Source organism: Gopherus flavomarginatus, chromosome 1 (assembly GCF_025201925.1).
Source record: "Gopherus flavomarginatus isolate rGopFla2 chromosome 1, rGopFla2.mat.asm, whole genome shotgun sequence".
Taxonomy (NCBI): domain Eukaryota; kingdom Metazoa; phylum Chordata; order Testudines; family Testudinidae; genus Gopherus; species Gopherus flavomarginatus.
Window position 1 is genome coordinate 336674336 of NC_066617.1, and position 20660 is coordinate 336694995.

Sequence of the window (20660 nt, forward strand, 5' to 3'; positions counted from 1 at the left end):
AGTGTCTTTGAACTATTACGTAGTATAAATAGCAATCAAATATAGAATCATAATTAAAATTCCATACTATCTGTGTTTACTGGTACATAATAAACTGTTTTTAAATTAAAAAAAAACCTGAACTTGTTTTTGGTATAAGCAACAACTTAATTATTTTGATTAAAATTAATATTTACTTTTGTTGGTAAATGTTTAACTTCCTTCCAGTTATTTTAGCTCATAGAGATTTTCATATTACTTAGCATAATTGCAGTGCACCCTTGTCATGGACTCATAGACTCTAGGACTGGAAGGGACCTCGAGAGGTCATCGAGTCCAGTCCCCTGCCCTCATGGCAGGATGTTTTAGTCTATTTATTTTAAGTAACTTAAACCAGGTTTAAAGAACTCCTATTAGAAATCAAGTGTTTGTAACTGGGCTGGGAGATATAAATACCCTCAGCTATCCTATTAGTCATGTTTGTAATTTCAACTTGAATTCCCTTCCTGCAAAAAGCCTGTTCAAAATAGTAAACATACAGTATTTTTAAAAGAAATTATTTAAAAAATGAGTAATTATGATTAATAATTGTAACTAACTGTTGATGATGTATTATAGTTTTCTAAAACATTCCTACTTCACGCTAAATGTACATAGTGCTTGCTGTACAGATTTTTTCCTGTCTCGAATAGATGTGAACTCCTTTCATATGTAGGTTTTTTTCCTTATTGAACAGGGTAAAAAGTTTTGAGTGACAGATTTGCCTACAGTTCTAGCATTCATTGAAATGGGTGCAGTTTGAAGACCTCAGTCTCTTAAAAATGGTTTGTTGATGATTACTTGACTAATCATGTTTACATCTGAGAATGAAGGAAGAATGTTAAAATACTGTTACCGTTAACATTAATTTAGAATTTGGATAGAACCTGCTATATAAGATTCTGTTGGTTTGGAAGACTGTAAAATTAGTGACACAAACGTTTCCAGCGTTAAGTTGTTATATGTAAAATATTTTTTCTCCCATATAAGATGTGTATGTTGAGCTCCATAATCATATATATGAGGATCAGAACATTTCCATCTGCAGTTGAATATTTGGTTCTTAGAGACATAAATGACTCTAACGTATTAAGGTATCAATTTCTAGTTTTAACAACTAGTATGTTCATCTATAATCAGATAATATCTGCTGAATAATGTGGCAATCACTAAGTGTTCTTGTATTCTGTTATGCAGCATTGGAAATTATCTACCTGTCTAATATTCTGTTACTGAGGCACTGAGTTGCTTTGCTTGTGATGTACAGTACTCCTTTTTGTTCATTTTGACTTGGATTGGGTAGATGGAAGTAGACCAGTTGTTTAACAAGGAAAGTTTAGTGGATTACATAGTTAACAGTTTTGCAGTTTCAGTGTGGAGTTTTCTCTTACATTGATTTTTCGCTCCCGGGAGGGAATCTGATCCTGTAATGCTGAAATTAATAGAGGACATCCCAAGTGGCCTATCCTGCATTATTATAAAATAATTAGATTATTTAATATAATAGTAATGCAGGTGGTATAACTAGAGCAAGTTTTACCCAATATTTAAAATATTCTAAGGTAGCTCAGTATAGTATTTTTAGATCTAGTATTACTATTGCTGATAACTTCAGCATTTGTGTTTTCACAGCTTCGACTGTTACCTTCTGTAGTGGGATACTGTAAAAGACAGCTACTGTTTTGCAGTTTAATTTTAGTTAATCATAGCATTAGTTTGAAGAGTAAACACAGAATCATAGAATCTAGAGTTGGGGAAAACCTGTTAAATAATTTTGTCCGCCTTTCTGCCATTACAGGTTTATTCATTCATGATTGTGTAGGTTGTGTCCAATCTAGTTTTAATGTCCTAAGCAATCCGTCTTCCACTGGTTTCCATAGGAGATAGTCCAATAGCTCTTACTGCTGGATTTTTTTTACCTAAAATTTCCCTTTCTTAATTTTATCCAAGCTTGTTAGTACCAGATATATGGTGCCTGATTCTGATTTCAGTTACACTGTGGAAATCAGGAGTAACTCCACAAAGTTAATAAAGTCACACTGGCACAAATGCAATGTAAGTGACAGGAGAATCAGGCCCAATCTCTTCTAGAAATGATTGGTCCAAGATATTCTGATTTTAATTTATTTTTTTTGTTGAAAGTCTTTTCAGTGATAACACAACAGCACAACTACAGATGTAGTGCTGTGTTCAGCAGAGTACCAGTCTTACAGTCCATTTAGTCACTCATGTTTAATACTGTGCACCCAGTTTTCTTCTCTCATACACTGATGTAAATCAGGAGTATTTATACGGAAGTTAATTGAGTTACACTGATATAAAACGTTAGAGGAGGGCAATGTCAATTTAATTCAAGCAGTTAAATCTGAAGGATCACATATATTGGGGAACAACTGGGTGTCTTCATTTCCAGAGTGAATTCCGCAGCACTTTCCTCCCCTATATTAAATGCTTTCAAAGTTGAAAGGCACCACAGATCTTTCAATGTTTGCATTTAGCCATAGTGTTATGCTCAACATGTTAGTGCCAAGATGGCAAGGGTTCAGACGCAGAGTAGTATCTATTTTGTAGTTTTCACTGATGGAGAAAAATAATATTTGTGTGTAATGCTGTGGCATGCAGAGGGATATCTGTTGTGATGTTGTTTCAATCAGGAGGTAGCAGAGGCTACAAAGAATTGATCTGTGAAGGCAAGAATTGAGCATGAGAGCTGAGTGCAAGGGAACATCCAAGGGGCAGAGGAGCAGACAGAGAAGGAGCATCCAAGGGGCAAAGGTGCTGAATGAGAGAGAGCATCCAGGGTGGAAGAGAGAGAATCTATTGTAGCTTGGAGTGAAAAAGCTGTGATATGAAGAGCACTAGAATAAAAGACAAGATGAAAGCATAACAAACTATTATGCCCGTCCGAAACAAAGCAGTTTTTGGCTCTTGCCAACTCTTGTTAGACAGGGTGAGTAGAAAAGTACTTAATTGCCAAAGGAAAACGGAATGCAACTGGAAAGAAATGCATTCATGAACTACATGAGCTATTTTGTGCTAAGATATGCAGAAAATTGGCTACTGATTTTTGTATCACTTGTAATCTGTCAGATGTGGCTGTCTAGTTGAAGGCTGCCATTGCATAAATATCACTTTCCGCAGATGGTGGAAAGATTTATTTTTTAAACTTACAGTATTTTCAGTGTCTAATTCTGGAGTTTTTCTTCCAAAGAACTGAAAAGAAACAGTTTCTTGCACTTTCAGATCACCTGATTGAGCTCGCCTCTAAAATACCTGTTTAAAATGTTCCCTTTTGAGGATTCTGTCTGGATCAGGGTATTAGAAAACATTTAGGGGCATGATTCTCATTCATCCTACAGCCACTTTATGCTGCTTTTTTTCATATAAAGGGGCCTTGAAGTGACTGTAAATGTAATTTACTCCTTCTTTAAGGATCCTATACCCTGCCAGAGTGGTGTAAAGTGACTTTGATGTAAATGAAAGTAGGTCCCTTGTGGCTTAAGGTCCTAAAGATGTCCTTGTGCCATGTATTGGTGCACGCTGTTGAAAAGTATGGTGCTCTGAAAACCAAGTGTTCAGAGTTAGCTTATCATGGGCCCAATTCTTTTAATTGAAGTAATTGAGAGGAATATTGGGCCCCACTTGCACAGAGAAGTTCCTGCATAGTTTGGAGAAAAGTACGCAGTGCTAAGCAACGTGAGCAGATCTCTATATCCTCCCTGATCTGAGAGCTTGTGAGCAGAGGGGAAAGTGGAGTATGCAGAGGGGGCAGAACATCCAGGTGGCATGAGAGAGAAGTGGTCAGGCCTAACCTGCCCAAGCTAACAGTGTGCACATGGAACACTGTTATCATTTCAAGATACTCCTGTTGCCACCCTGGAGTACTGCTTTACAAGTGTACAGAAGAGCTGACCATAGGGAACGTGATAATAGAGGCTGTTATGACACCCAGCCACAGACACAGCTGAAAGAAGCAGGCACTGCAGTTGTGTTGAGAAGTTGAGTGTGAAAGAATGTTTACTGGGAACCACACTCAGCTGCTCGACATAACAAGCCCTGGGCACAGTGTTTGCTGGCCATTCACTCTGCAGAGTCTGCTCCCTTCGACATATTACATATCACTGAATGATTCCTAACAAGGCAGCATGTTCATCAGCCCTTGACCTGTCTTAGCTCTGCTCTCTTGCAACCCTCATCCATGTCCCTGCAAAGCTGTAGGCAACTTTTGTTAACTCTAATGGGGGTTATGCACCGAAGTGTCACGTTCATGGACAGAAGAGACCCACTCCCTTTATAGTTATCCATTTGAACTGAAATCAGTGAGGTGGTTCTTTAAGTGTCCAGAAATTTGAAAAAAGGTTTGGAAAAGGAAGAAATTCATTCAGGGCCTGATTCAACTGTCCTTGAAATCAGTAGGAGCCTTTCTCATTGGACTGGTCCGTATTTTCTAAGTTGGCAAAAAATTCCTAAAATCCAGCACATAAGTTGATTTGCACACTTTTCCAACAGGACCTAGTTTGTGAGAAATTAACCGAATGTACGAACGGCCATACTGGGTCAGACTAGTGGTCCATCTAGCCCAGTATCTTGTCTTCTGACAGTGGCCAGTACCAAGTGCTTCAAAGGGAATGAACAGAACTGGATAATCATTGAGTAATCTATCCCCTGTCATCTACTCCCAGCTTCTGGCAGGCAGAGGCTAAGGGACACCCAGAGCATGGCATTGCATCCATGACAATCGTGGCTAATAGCCAGTGATGGCCCTATCCTCCATGAAACTGGCATAATCACATGTAAATCTCTCTCAAATTTAAATTCTATTCCTATTATGCTGCCATATTTATTGCTATGCCTCATTTTAAAAGATTAATTTTGACATTGGGTGATGACATAAATTATGATTAATTATAACTAGAAATGATAATCTATGTTCTTCACTTTCAGCATAGAGTTTTCTGCCTTTAAAGGGCTCTGATAAAGGGCAGTGGTACTTTTGTTCTGTCAGATAAGGGTTTTATAGTATAGAAAATACAATTTATTATTCCACAGGACACTTTTCACATTTGCAGCAGTTTTCACATTTGTTCCAGTTTTATCTTGACTGATAATAGAGCCAGTGTAGGCTGAAAATAGAATTAGAATTAAAATAAGAAGAAAATAATTTGTCACTGATTTGCAAGTAAAATACAGTATGCCCACCTAAGGGACATAGACTCGCTTCCCTACAGGTGTGTAGAGTAACTCCTATTAGTTCATTGGAAATTAGACATGCATCTATAGGAGGCTATGCCCTCAAGCATTTAACTGACATTTTTGGAAAGAAAATCATAGCGTTACATAAAACTAAATCTTCTAAAATTTCTGTTTGCTTTTGGTGTCTGAATGGCTTAGGTAACATATTTCCTTCCTGACATATATACTGTACATGGATTTGCAATCAAACCTGATAAACATTTAAAAAATTAAGATCTCTTCCTTTGTTTAATGGCCTGATCCAAAGCCCACTGAATTCAGGAGGCATTTTTTCCCATTGTCTTCAGTAAGCTTTGAATCCAGCTCTAGATTTACTATTAAATAACCTGATTTCAGAATTGTCTTTTTCTATACAATCCCCATTTCCAACAATATGCAGCAAAGACTCTCCTTTAAATTAGTATATAAACTCTTATTTATGAGTCACAAAATCACTAAAAATTAGATGAAGAATAAATGTAAAATGTATCTTCTTTGTTTATTCCTCAATGATCTTGAGTTGTTAGCTGGATTTTAACCTAGATTTGCAGGAGCAAAGCACAAAGCTCTCCACGTGACCTAAAGGAATTATTTCTGTAGATAGTAACAATAGCAGGCTGTAGCCACTAGAAGGAAAAATTAGCACATTTACACATTTGTTACACCCCGTACTGTAGATCATAGTGATTCAATATTAACCCATCAGAATATCATTATGGATCAAATTTCATAGTTGCTGAGAAGAGATTTCTGCCTGACTCACTGGATGGAGAATGTACATGTCTTAAATAATACGTAAATTCAAACAATGTTTTTGTCACAATTGCTACCAACTTGTCTACTTGACTCGGGCATCATGTGGCGGGTTTGGTTGACCTCTGCAGCAGAAGCAGCTATCTATTAGGGATAATTGTTTAAAGGAAAAAGTCTTATAACTGTCAATAAAACTCAGGGAGATCACTGGTGTCACTTCCAGTTAGAACACTTAAAGTCAGGAGTACACACTGTTTTGAAGAAGTAAGTGATTGTGGCAGGCTAATGGTTAATTTTCTTAAACTTAATAATATCATACCTTTTTATATAGTACCTTTTAATTTAAAAGATCCAAAATCACTTTTTACATACTGTCATTTCTGGGGTGGAAGGCCAGTATCCAGGCAGACAACCAGCTCACAGTATGTTGTGCAGCAATGGAAGTATTAACTTAAAACAGCCTGGCACACCCTTACTAATATGAAAATCACCATGGGAAAATCTTGGGGGTTTAACATCTCATGCAAAGAATCTTCATCCACTGTATAAAACTCATTATCTGCCTCTGAGGAGTAAAGGATTTGATTACCCTTGCAGCAATTTGAACCTTTGGTTCCAATATTGCAAACATAATCCTTAGACCAGTTATATTAATAGCTACTGTATGGTGCACAAGCAAGAAGAATGTCCCATGACTTTCTGCTTGGGATAAAAAATACAGTTTCATGAAATTTTGGGATAAGCCTGATTATCCTCCTAAAGTTTTCATATATTCAGACTGAAATCCTGAATATTTTGTAACCTCTGAAAAAAATCTGTCTCTTGAAGCAGAGAATAGGGGGAGGACAGATTCTCATCTCCAGAGTGCTGTGACTCAGTTTGAGGATTCAGACAAAAATAAGGCCTTGCCTGTACAGGGGATTTCAGCCATGGGTGAGCAAACACCAGGATAGCTGCACCAGTGCAGTCCCCTAGTGTAGACAGGTAAAACTGCAATAAATGGTTTGCACTGGTTCAGCTCTTCTCAATGTCAAGTTGCACTGCAGAAGATCACAGATTATAAAATAGAAGGGACCATTATGGTCATCAAGTTTGAGCTTATGCATAAATGTATAGCAGTCTTGCCTGTCTACACTTGAGATATGCCACAATAGCTGTAACTAAAGTAGGGCAAATTCCCTCATAGTTGAGGCCTATGTTGTTTTCCAGTGTGGTTGCTTGAGAACAGAGCTATCTTACTTCACAATGTCAATAAGGTCTTTGTGGATCTTACAATGTTTGCAGAGAATAAACCCCCCACCCCAGTCTTAATTGTAAGTGCTGTTAAACTGTGCTTTGAATAAAATAAGTCATTCTCGTTAATAATGGTTAAAATTCTTTCTACAGGTATCTGCTTGCAAACTACAAAACTAACTTTCACAGTTAAGGAAAAAAAATGAGGTGTAGTTTATCTGTAGCCCTCAAAGGCATAAGTTACTCTGTAGCATAGCATATAAAACTAAAATCATTTCCAGTCTGAAAATTTTGGTATACATTATGTTCTTAATATAAGAAAGTCATAGGATGTGGGGGAAGGGGAATGGACACTAAATCCCTTAATTTCTAACCTGTTACTTTAAAAGATGAACAGTTAGAATTACAAATAGATTATGTATTATATCTTCACTTGGAGAATGTGTTCCTTCCGTGGCACAGAAGAGAATCTCTTTTTCCAACCCATATGTGGCTGAAATTCAAAGAGGGGTAAAGGGATTCCTCCCTGCATGTATTATAATATACAGCACCCTGGGATATTTATCCTTCATTGTGAGGTTAGACTAGATGATATAGTAGGCAATTTCCATTCTGAAGGCCTGTGGTTCTTCTAGTTGAAAGGCAGCTGTATGCATGCAAATTAATATTTATTTTTTCCATATTTTTTTTCAAAGAGCTCACACTATTAGAGCCAAGGTAAAGTATTTGTGCATTCCAAAGATTTTGTTACATATTAAATAAATATAGTTTTTCTTTACTCTGTGTGTGTGTGTGTGTGTGCGCGCATAGAGTGCACAACGGGACAGTGTGGGCTGAAAGAATGAGAATGGCGTAGATATCAGCTACCTCTGAGTGCTAATCCTGGCTCTGCTACTGACTCTCTGCATGATGCTTATTTTACCTCCCTGTAAACAGGAGTGGCGCCAGGGTTTCTGACGCCCTAGGCGGATGGCCATTTCGCCACCCCCCGCGGGTCTGGTGGACCTACCACAGTCATGCCGGCGGACGGTCCGCTGCTGGAAAGGCTCCAGTGGAGCTGCCGCAGTGATGCCGGCGGGCGGTCCGCTGGTCTAAAGGCTCCGGTGGACCTGCCGCAGGCATGACTGTGGTAGGTCCGCCGGAGCCTTTAGACCAGCGCACCGTCTGCCGAAATGACTGCGGCAGCTCCACCGGAGCCTTTCCAACAGCGGACTGTCCGCTGGCATGACTGCGGTAGGTCCACCGGACCCACGTGCCACCCCCCTGGCAAAATAGCGCCCCCCAAAAATTCTGGCACCCTAGGCCATTGCCTAGGTTGCCTAAATGGTAGCGCCAGCCCTGCCTGTAAATTCCCCTATCCTGGCCCTCCAGCCAGCCTCCTTGTAGGGAACCGCGGAAGACTGTGTTATGGCCTAGCTAGGGTAGTTCTGCTTTCTCGGCGGCCGGTCACTGTAGGACACGGCATGCCAGTTATAACCTGCTTTGAACTGGTTAGAACCAGTTTGCATGGCTTTTAGCCAAAGGGCATACACCTCCTGTGGAAAGCCCCTATTTGCTTATGTATGAGCTGTGTTTGTGTTTTGTATATATAACTGCATGATCCCGGTCCCGCCTTTGGACTCCATACCAGGCCGAGCTTCGGTGCGCTGGGTTCCCCGCCTCCGTGACAGCAATGCCAGGAGTCCCCGTTGCGGGTGTGTCACTTTACCTTCATTAAAGCCAATAATTCACAGTGTGTGTGGGCCTCGTTCTTGCCCGTAGCCTCCCAAGAACCTTACACTCCTTATTGGGACCAGACTGCAGGCTGTGCTGGTTCCACATTGCTAACTCTACTGCTTGATTCCCCAACTGAATGCTCTTCTGGGCTTTTTTATTGTAGGTCTTCTATGATGGGTGTTTTCCCTAGAGTCCCCGCTGCTAGAATAAAGAGATTGCATGAGAATTTTGGCATACCTTTTTTAAAAGAGAGTTTCTGGCCTCTGTGGTTGCAGAGAAAAGCTTGGAAATGTGAACTGATTGCAACCTAAGGGCTCAGGAAGCAGAAGGCAAATATTAAAACACACACACATACACAGATGTATTTTATTTACTTTAAACCCCCCCACAAAAACCTCATGATTTTTCATTTGGGGGGGGTGGGGGGCTGACTGATGATTTTCAGATGTTTGAGACTGGCAATACTGGGTTCCAGCCCCACATCTATGTCCTTTCCTTGGCTCCCTGTGTCCTCTGTTCATTCTCCTCCTGGTGTGAGGATGTGTAGGAAGGGAGCTCTGCTCCACTCAACTTTATCGTATCCACAGGAGAAGGATTCCCCTTTTATTAGGCCATTGTGGTGCAACCAGCTGCTAAAAGTGCCTGCACATCTTTGATCTCTTCAGGCCCTCTAGATTCAGTGATTCACCCAGCTTTTCTCCCAACTCCTTGGTAGTTCTGGAGAGCAGCGGCTCCAGGCACCAGCGCTCCAAGCGTGTGCCTGGGGCGGCAAGCCGTGGGCAGTGCTCTGCTGGTCCCTGTAAGGGTGTCAGTCCCGTGGATTTGGTGGCAGTTCAGAGGCGGGTACGCCAAAGCCGCAGGACCGGTGGACTTCCTGCAGGCAAGCCGCCAAAGGCAGCCTGCCTGCGATGCTTGGGGCAGCAAAAAAGCTAGAGCCGCCCTTGGTTCTGGAATGTGGTTAAGTGCTTAGAATTGAAGGTTGCAAGGAGAGGCCTCATTACTAGTTTGCCTCAGTCTTGCAGCTTTTAATAGGAACAAGCTACTGGTATGAAAAGAATGATTTTAGGAAGCTTCAAAACTACAGGATAAATACAATAGAAATGACCAGAAGTCAGAATGACTTTTCAACCACTTTTCACTCATAAAGAGACCAGTTGCCAAACCAACCCACACTCATTTACAAATCTATAATCTCTTGTGCACAGACATTTGAATAAAGTTTTGAATAAAATTTATTTTGAAACCTGAAATAAAAAAGAAGCATTTCTCATTAAAGTCAGATCACCAGCAGCAAAGCTGTCAGTTTATGTAAATATCAGCCAATTGAGTGATTCAGCACTAAAAGTTTAAAGCTCGTAAAACTTTAAACAGTGAATCACTACACTGGCCAAGCTCTCTGATGGCTTGGCTTTGCAATGTGCAGAGCTGATTTGTATAGGAGGCAGCTTTGCCACACCTCAGGGTACAGAAGTCTAGGGGGACCCTCTGACTTGAATGAATTCTTTTAAAAAAAAATTGTCATAGAAGCAAAGTGGTTTCTAGCTGAGCCAATTATTCTCTTCAATGCTTAACTTTCATGCACTTACATTTTTAAGGGCTTAAGTTTTAAGTGCATGACAGTGGAAGTGCTGAAGCGCTTCAGAGGCTAAGCTAGAAACCACTTAGTTTCTACAAGGAGAAATTATTAAGGACTTTAGAGGGTCAGGAAACACTCCCTGGAGCAGGGCTGGCCTTATGGGTGGGCGACTGGCCAGGGCGCCATGGTCAGGGTATGTGTGCGCACTGTGATAAAGAGGTTGCAGAAGGGCCATGCCCACCTAGGAGACGGGGTGAGGGGATAAAGGGGCTGCGGAGCAGGAGTCAAGCTATCACATTAATCTCGTCTTTATCCTCCCAGCAGCATGACATCTGCAGCGCCACCCCCGCCCCTATCTGCTGGTTTGCCTCCTGAGTCACCACCCGCTGCTCAGGGAGCAGTACTTAAAAGGCACAAAAGCAAGCTTGCCCAGGGCACCATTTTCCTTAAGGCTGGCCCTGTTCTGGAGCACTGCTAAGATTCTCTGGGCAGAAGGCAGCTCCCCTCATCTGTTACCATCCTCTAGAACTCCTTACTCTATCGGGTCTACTTCCTTCCTAGTGTTAGTGTGTGATCTTAGGATGCATGAGAAATGGGATGGTGAGTGCTACGGAGAATGTTATAATGACTTTATGTAAATCAGAGGTAGTCAATTATTTTTTGCCAAGGTCCATGTTTCTTGGTCAAGTTATAGTCAAGGTCCAGACTCCAGAGAAAATAATGAAAAAAAACCCCAATGATAAGTAAATAAAAAGATTTTGGAGTCTATTCAAAAGCATATGGTGGTCTGGCTTTGGCCCGCAATCTGCCTGTTGACTACCCTGATGTAAATCCATGATATGTACAGGATTGGATTAACACACACCTAGGCAAACCAGGTACATGCCTAGGGCCCAAATTTGGTGAGTGGGGTGAAATTTATGAATTTAATTACGTGTTTTACTGTTGTGGATTTGCATGCAAGTTGAGAGAACTTCACTCACTTAGTGAGCAACATTGTGACTCCATGCACCAGGTCGCAATGCCACTCAGTCAAGTTAATTAAATTCTTTCAGTTTGTGGGCAAATTCACACCAGTGGATGAGTAGACAGAAACAGACCTCATGCACAGCTGAGACTCACTTTACCACTCCTAACAGAGACAAGGAGAGAGAAGAGCACTGTGTAAAGAAACTGCATCCTTCTCCAACCAGATAGAGGCCCAGAAGTGTATATTTGCCTAAGGCCCAGTGATAGATTAATCCAGTCCTGGATGTGGCCTCCTCTGGAATACTGTACAGTACTGATTGCTCCATTTCAAAAAAGGATATTGCAAAACTAGAGGGGGTTCAGAGAGGTTCATCAAAGATGATAAAGCCTGGAAAAACTCTCCTATAAAGAGAGATTGAAAAGTTGAGGGTTGTTTATGTCAGAAAAAAGAAGAATAAGAAGAGACATGATAAAAGTATATAAAATAGTGAATGATCTCAATTAGGTGGATTGTGAGCTTCTGTTCTCTGTGCCTTATAACACAAGAACAGGGGGATGTTAAATGAAATAAAAAGTAGCAAATTCAAAACTGATAAAAGAAAATATTTTCCACACAACATGTGATTAAACTGTGGAAATCATTGCCACAGGAAGTTGCGACTAAGAACTACAAGATTCAAAAAGAACTAGGACATATTCAGGGGGTTGGACCAGATGACCTCCTGAGATCTCTTCCAACCCTAATTTTCTATGATTCTATGATATGGATAACAAGAATATTCAAAATTATAATAGTTAATGCCAACAAAAGCTTTGAAAGGAATGTTAGATTGCGTGCTTCTGGGCTTGAGAAAATCTCCAACTATCTAGATTAGGGTGAGACCTACTGTGGGGGGCAGATTACCCCATATCTGGGTAGTGTTTGATGTGTCGGGGATTGACTTATCACGTCTCGTCTGGATGCGATAAATCGATCCCCAAACTGGTGCCCGTACTCCACCTCAGCAGGATGAGGAAGCATAGTTGACAGGGGAGCTGCGGCAGTCGACTCACCGCTGTGAGGACGGCCAGGTAAGTTGAACTAAGATACTTCGACCATAGCTGAAGTTGCTTATCTTAGTTTGAGCCCCCTCCCTGGTGTAGCCCAGGCCTTAGGGACATTATTAACTATTTTATATGTATGTAGAGTCTTCCATTTCAAAGGATGCCAATGAGCTTCAGCACTTCTCTAATATGTGGTTCTATTGTGCCTTTAAAGGAAAGACTTGTATTGGGGCAGAGAAGAGGTGCATTGCCCCATAGATAGTTACAAGCGGCACTTTATCTTAGACAGATGCAATGCTTTCTGGAGCTCCACAGAGCTCAGATGGATTGTGCTTCTTGGAGATGGTGCAGTATATTCTATGTCCAGCCAGTTCTGCTGGTAAGTGCAAAAGGTTGAGGAGACTCACTCACTCCCTGTCCCCTTTGGAAAATATAAAACGGGTGACACTAGCACTGAAGCTGTCATTGTGGATGGCTTTTTGCACATGGGCACAATGAGGGGTGTTCCTTACCCACTCTCCTTCCATTGCTTACTCTTGTGTGGGTGGGCACAGTCAGATCCATTTTAGAATCACATTGCCCAGAAGTGAAATGCAGCTACTTCTGAAGTGAAACAGCAGCTTTTAAATAGAGCATAGCAACATGGTGTAATAAATAAATCCGGAAGTGAATAATAATATGATACTTAGCATTTGTTAGTTTAATTAATTCTCACAATACTTACCTACTTCATAATGGTGTTAGCAGTCATTATCCAACTGAGACTACAGGGGGGAAGGGGGGGATTTGTATTTAAATGGTAATTCAGAAGCGTTCAAGTCAATAGTGGTCATTTCTTGTTTGTACACGAAATATATCTCACATAGATCCATATATATTCTTTTTATTTATCTGTTTTATTTCATATATTTTGAATGCTTGCTTTGATGTGTGTATGTGCGTGCACATGCTTATGTGAGGATTACAGTTTTACACATGGGATTAATTTAGAAGATAATTTATGTTGGATTGTTTTGTTAAATTAACTTGTACTTCTTTCGTTAATTTCTTTTTTATTACCACTTCAGAAAACTAATTGTGTTTTTCCTGATGACTTCAGTTTAAATATAAAATGTCCAGTTCATTTAAACATTTTCAGAATTTGGAGATTTAACTGTGTGACTCTATTGATTTTAATGGCCATTTCAAGGTTTAAAACCATGGAAATTTTCATAAATATAGGGGTGAATAACACTAACAGATTTTTATTCTTTGAGTAGTTTGTAGATCTCTAGCACAAACCAACAGATATTTCTAGTGAATGTAGAAAAACTTTACCTGAAATATTTTTACCTTCTTCTTTGTAAATGTGACTTTGCATTTTGTGTACTATATAGTTACTATCTGAACAATAAATCATCAGGTTCATGTTCTACCCTCAGCTATCCTTGCACAAATATAAACTGGTTACAATTTTCAGTTGCAATCTGACTGACTGAATGAAGTGGGAATTTGGCCCTTGAGCTTTACCATTCATATGAAAGATGAACACATTATATAAGGCTATGTTTACAAACAATATCATAATCCTATATCCAGATCTTTTCCATCCCTAAGATTTGCTGATAAGTGGCTTGAGCGTTGTTGTAACATGCTGTCAATAATTTATACACATAATTTGGCCTACAGTGATGATGGTTAAAACGTGCAGAACGTTCTTGCAGGGTTAGACCCTACAGGAAACCATGCAGTGTGCACTGCTGAACAGAGCGTAGGATTGGGAGTCTGCTTGTAGGGCCAAATCTTGATGTCAGTCTAGGTGAGGAGTGTGGTTTTTATCCCTCAGGAAGGGGAGGACCACAGACATTCCATTGGGGTGGAGCTAAGAGTCTGAGGTATGCAACCTTTTAATGTGAGAAAGCAGAGCCAGGAGCTCTGCTGCTTGCTCTCTGCTCCTGCAGCCCAGCCTTCCCAGCATGCTGCCTCCCACACCTCTGGACTAGTTCAGGAAAGCAGAACTGCAGTTTAACAAGTGGAAGCTGCTGTCAGGCTGCGTTCCCACCTTGCTCCAGAGTAGATTCAGGGGAGGAGGGGACAAGTTTGTAGAGTGTGTGTATCACAGTGGGAGCAGCTGGCATGGGAGTGTGTGGAGAAGGTTAGGGGAGCTGGAGTGTAGAGAGGGCAACTGTTTGGGCCTTTTTTTGGTATCCATTTCTGCATCATGGCTGCTGGAGTAGGAAAACATACCGCTCACCCTGCCAGGGATTAGTCTGTGTGGCTGCAGGGCAGAGGAAACCTGCTGAATTTTCCTTGTGGTAGCAGCTGGCAAAGTACATTTCAGCTGCATCGGGCCCTTAGGACTTCGACACCTGCCATGCCAAATGGGAGGAGACTGGTTCTTGCAAGTGTGATTGTCTCATTTGTATGGCGCGTCTGTAGGTTTTGCAAGAGCGCATTTGAATGTTTTCTGTGAGAGTAAATTTAACTCCTGCTGAGAGGAGATGTTTTTATTCTACATCAGGTAATTACCTCTTTAGAAGGTTGAATTCTGTTTTCCCACTTTATTTTACAAGTACATGCATTTCTGCAGATTGAAGCTCAGAAGCAGACAAATTCTTTTGTTTGCTGGGTTGTTTTTTTTTAAAGCTCTTCTGCAAATTGTGTGGGCTGCACTTATATTCTGTGGGCCCCAAAGAGCTGGTGGGGGGAGAGGATTATATTACAGTTTTTTCCTTTTTATTTATTTTGTTGTTTATTCAAAGGCAGGGAGCTGCCTTCCTCTCCAAACCCACTGGAGGCTAGCTCCAGAGTTGCTGAATTTGTATAGGGCCAACAAAATATGGGGCTGCAAGGCTGCCCTTGCTTCTGGAGTGAAACACATCTAAGGGTATGGCTACACTTGCACTTCAAAGCACTGTCGTGGGAGCGCTTTGAAATGAGTGCGGTCGCAGCGCCAGCGCTGGGAGAGAGCTCTCCTAGTGCTGCACATACTCCACCTCCTCGTGGGGATTAGCTTGCAAAGCCGCGCTCCCAGCGCTGCGGCACTGTTTGCACTGAGGCTTTACAGTGCTGTATCTTGCAGCGCTCAGGGTGGTGTTTTTTCCACACCCCTGGGCGCGAAAGTTGCAGCGCTGTAAAGTAAGTAAAAAGCATTTCCACCACTGCTCTCAGAGGCAGCTGGAAATTGTTCCAAAAAAGCAGGGAAACACTGGTCTCAAATTTCCCTAAGGGTCAAGTTTCTGCGATTCTGACCCTGTCTGCCTTTGGTTATCCTGTGATCCTGCGTGACACTGAGACAACAGGGAATCTTGTGTATCAGAATTGGGAACACTGAACGTGGGCTCTGCTAAATTGACAGGAGAAGGTGGACAGGTGGGAACCTTAAAATATAATTGCTTAATAATGTATTTGATAAATGCTCATCTCTTTCTGGGAAGATAAAGTGCTCTCATGACTTATTTGGGCAATACCAAGAAGCGCTTGTCTGTAGTTGAGAGCACTTCATAATAAGAGACCGTATGGGGAGCCCTTCTTAAATATATAGCACAAAAATGCCTGAAACGCCTCACAATTTGCCCTTTAAGGGCTTGATTTTGCAGGTGGTGAGTACCCTGAACTCCTATTGACTCCAGAGATTTGAAGGTTCACAACATGTCAGAGAACTGGGCCTTAATAGATTTATTTATTCTGTTAAAACAAATTTTTCTGTGAGAGTTTCTACTACCATGTCTCAAGTAGATTTGGAAAGGCCAATTCCCTTCCCTGCTGATGAAAATTGAGCATATAATATTGTCACAAGAAAAAGCTGGTTCATTATGTCTTGATGTAATAACATGTGTGACAAAGTTCCTCCTCTGCCTTAGTGGGTCCTGCGCTTATTGGCGGATTTGTGCACCTCAGTGATCTTCCCCTCTTGTGGAACCCACAGTCTGGGTCAGCTCCTCCTGTGTCTGATCAGGAGTTGGGAGGTTTGGGGGGAACCCGGGCCCACCCTCTACTCCGGGTTCCAGCCCAGGGCCCTATGGATCGCAGCTGTCTATAGTGCCTCCTGTACCAGCTGCATGACAGCTACAACTCCCTGGGCTACTTCCCCATGGCCTCCTCCAAACACCTTCTTTATCCTCACCACAGGACCTTCCTCCTGATGTCTGATAACGCTTGTCCTCCAGCAGTACACTCTCTCACTCTCAGCTCCTTGCATTCTTGCTCCCAGCTCCTCACACACACTCCTTCTCCTCTGGCTCCTCTCTGCCTGACTGGAGTGAGCTCCTTTTTAAACCCAGGTGCCCTGATTAACCTGCCTTGATTGGCTGCAGGTGTCCTAATTAAAGTAGCTATCTCTACTGCCTTCTAGAAAGATCTTAATTGGCCCCAGGTGCCTTGATTAACCTGGAGCAACTGCCATTTGGTTACCAGGGTCCTAGGGATTTGTTTAGCCTGGGGCTAACATACCTGTTTCTCAGTACTTTACTGTAGCCATCTGGCCTTGCCCCATCACACGTTATTGAATAGTTTTTAAAGTTTATTTTAAAATGATGAGATTATTGACAGGTGATATTCTGTGAAAACTAATAATAAAGCAAGGGCCTCCTTTGTCTACATAGTTGTGTTTCTGTTGCCTTACAGACAGTTACAGTTGTGCCAGGTCGTAATATTCATTGCTGTTTAAATAGTGAAATAAAGTATAAATAAAAGAGCCATGAAATACTGATGTATTTGCAATATAAGAACAGCTTAGTAGTACTTCTGGGATAGTACCTAGCCATCACTGCTAGAAACATGGCAGGTGTAAGATGAAAATGTGTAGAATGGGAAAAACAAATAATACATTAAAGGATAAATCAGTAGTCACCTATTCAGACATTGTGCTGCTGATTTGCTGATAATGGTTGTTTTGTTTTTGTTGTTGTTTTATAGCCTCAGACCATACGGCAGACTCTCCAAAGGACACTGCGGTATTATGAGCATCAAGTTATTGGGTAAGTAAAACAGACCACAGTAGCGATTAGAAGGGTGAATAAAAGAGAAGTGATAGCTATTAAATCCATATCTTTCTGCCTTTAAAAGTCTTTGGCTTAGGTAACCAACTTTTCTGAATTTGCTCACAGATACTTAGGAATGTTCTTCAGTAATGATAAATATTATCGATTCTTTTTGTGTTGTTCTTCATCTCTCCTGCTGCAGTTAAATAACTACAGCCCAATCCTCCTTTCATTCAAGTCAATGGGAGTGGGACTGAGCCCATGGAAGAGCAGTTGTAGAACTTATGTCAGTGTTGGGGAGCCTTTTTGTTAAATTATAAGATTTTTCAGAATGTGCTCTTGACACAGTCAGCCAAAATGACGTAACAGATTAATTATTGCTAATGTTTATGTTTCAGTCAGACCATGATCCCATTGTGCTGGGTGCTGGAGAGGCATATTGTAAAAAGCTTACAGTCTAAGGCCTAGATCCTGCAAACAGTTACACATGTGAGTAGCTTTAAGTACATGAATAGTCACATGGAGTTACTCACTTGCATAGGCATTTGCCAGATATGAGCCTAAAAAAGAAGTTCTGACAGCTGGCTGAATCAAACAAACAGGCAAGGGGAGGGAGGACAGGGTAACTATGACAAAATAATATTAATCATTCCAGCAATTATTGCTACTCTTTTGTTTTCTGTCTATCCCCTACCTACCCAAGGATGGTTGTTGTCACAGATACCATTCCTAATGAAACAGAATATGATGCCTGCAAGAATGTATCAATTAAACAACTCTGCCAAACATAGAATAGTGTCTGCAACTCTTTCTTCTATTACTCAGGTTGGGTCAAAGGTATATTTAAAATTCATGCCATGATTCTGAAACTTTGTACGCTGGAGGGAATTGTTCTTGTACATGTTGTCAAAATTCACACGGCTCTCTATCGTGCTACGTAGCATTTGTAATGCTGGCACGTCTAGCATGCACCCCGGAATAGAGAGACTGCCATTGCTGCGGGGATCTAGTATATCTCTTTGCTGGTAGTTATGACATCTATTATGGAGCAGATATGGGTAGGTGGGGGAAAGCCTTCTGGCAAAAAAAAAATTTCTTTTGGTCACTTGAAGGGATTGCTTTGAAGTCTCACAGTAGTAGATCTCGGTGGGAGGGAAGGGTGGAGGAAGGGAACTACGGTGCTTTAAGAACAGCATATTTATAATAACAATGTAGCTTTAACAATGAGCCGCTAGTGACTCAGAACTGTTTGTTTTTAATGGAGATGAAAATAAGGCAGCTCTTCTCACACTCTGAAGACCTGTCGCTCCTGGTGCTATGCCAGCTACTTAAACTATGTTTTGCTTCACTTTCACAATTCTCTATATCCCCTCCCTCATCCAATATCTGCATCTCTTCTAGGGGTCCTATATTAGGCCTGATCCTGCAGTTCTCACTGTTACCAGTGGGAGTTTTGCATATATGAGGCTGCTGGATCTCCCCGATACACTTTAGTGTAAAACACAATATTCACATGAGCATAAAGAGTCAAACTTGCTCTCCGACAGAGTGAATTCCTGGGTTCTGATTCTCTGCTGCTCTGCACTTGGTGTCGTCTGTATATAATAGCTGCTAACAAAATCAGAATAGCAGAGCTCTGCACATGAGTGTGAATGACTACAAGAAGCAAGCAATAGAAAATCAGAGCTATAGACTAGAGAGAGGGGATGGAGAGAGAGAGTCTAGTAGCTTGGACATAGGGCTGGGAGCCAGGAACTCCTTCATGCCAGTCCTGCCTCTGGCACTGACTCGCTCTGGTTTTGGTCAAACAATTTGATGATCTTATCTTGCAAGGTGTCAGGCATCTCCCTTTGACTTCATTGGCAGTTGAAGGAGCTCAGAACTTCCCAGGAAGTGCTCAGCATCCTAGAGCAATGGTTCTCAACCTGGGGTACGTGTACCCCAAGAGGTACACAGAGATCTTTCAGGAGGCAGATCAACTCATCTAGATATTTGCCTAGTTTACAACAGGATACATAAGAAGCACTAGCAAAGTCTGTACAAACTACCATTTCATACTGACAGTGACTTGTTTATACTGTCCTAGAGGATGAGAGCCTTTGGGCCTGCTGGGAGGTAGGGAGCACTCTCTTCACCCAGCAGGGCTCAATATTTAGTAAGATCAGACCCAAAATCCGTGCCCAAATTTTATTAGTGCAATGGAAGATAAACTTATTTAGCTTCCTTCATTTTTCTTTAGTGCCTTGATTGATATTTGTGGTTTGCTGTGTTGTAGCCATTTTGGTCACAGGATATTAGAGAGCCAAATTGGGACCAACTTCTGTTGATGAAAGAGACAAGCTTTCAAGTTGCACAGAGTTGTTCTTCAGATCTGGGGAAGGTACTAAGGACTGGTCTACAGCAGGAAATTAGGTTGGAATAACTACATCCGTCAGGGGGGTAAAAATCCACACCCCGGAGTGATGCAGTTTAACCAACTTAACCCCCGGTGTAGACTATGCTAGATTGACAAGAGAATTCTTCCACTGACCTATCCACCACCTCTCGGGGAGGGGGATTACGTCTACCGATGGGACAAATCCTTGTATCCATGTTGGTAGCATCTTCACTGAAGTGCTACAGTATGCAGCATTTTAAGTGTAAGAGCAGCAAAGAGTCCTGTGGCACCTTATAGACTAACAGACATATTGGAGCATGAACTTTCGTGGGTGAATACCCACTTCGTCGGATGCATGCCGACAAAGTGGGTATTCACCCACGAAAGCTCATGCTCCAATATGTCTGTTAATCTATAAGGTGCCACAGGACTCTTTGCTGCTTTTACAGATCCAGACTAACACGGCTACCCCTCTGATACTCAAGTGTAAGAGTGTCACAGCTAAATAGAAGGTGGAAAAGATTGTTTAGCATAAGGAGTTAACACATATTTTAAGGGACCATTCGAGGTGAAGTGGCCCTTTAACACCTCTCCAGCTATAGGACAAAAAAGGGAGGTTAGTGGATTACAGGATGTTGTAATAAGCCATAAGTAGAGTGTCTTTATTAAGACCAGGATTTTTATGCCCCAATAACAAGTATGTGGATGAACCCAGACAATCACTACACTCTCGAAGAACTCACACAGAAAAATGATAAAAGATAAAAATACCATATCACCC

The 20660-nt window shown here is 41.4% G+C and overlaps 3 protein-coding genes across 4 annotated transcripts in view; 1 reads left to right on the forward strand and 2 right to left on the reverse strand.

Moving 5' to 3' along the window:
- Nucleotides 1–20660, reverse strand: part of AASDHPPT (aminoadipate-semialdehyde dehydrogenase-phosphopantetheinyl transferase) — a 1013205-nt gene that overhangs the window by 359482 nt on the left and 633063 nt on the right. The window lies entirely within an intron of this gene.
- The window catches only part of LOC127037049 (uncharacterized), a 199342-nt gene that overhangs the window by 12045 nt on the left and 166637 nt on the right, over nt 1–20660 (reverse strand). The gene's annotated exons all lie outside the window — the stretch shown is intronic.
- Nucleotides 1–20660, forward strand: part of GUCY1A2 (guanylate cyclase 1 soluble subunit alpha 2) — a 273796-nt gene that overhangs the window by 1919 nt on the left and 251217 nt on the right. The window contains exon 2 of the mRNA XM_050927929.1: nt 17438–17499. Within this exon, the coding sequence (XP_050783886.1) occupies nt 17438–17499 (62 nt within the window). The remainder of the gene's footprint in view (nt 1–17437; nt 17500–20660) is intronic.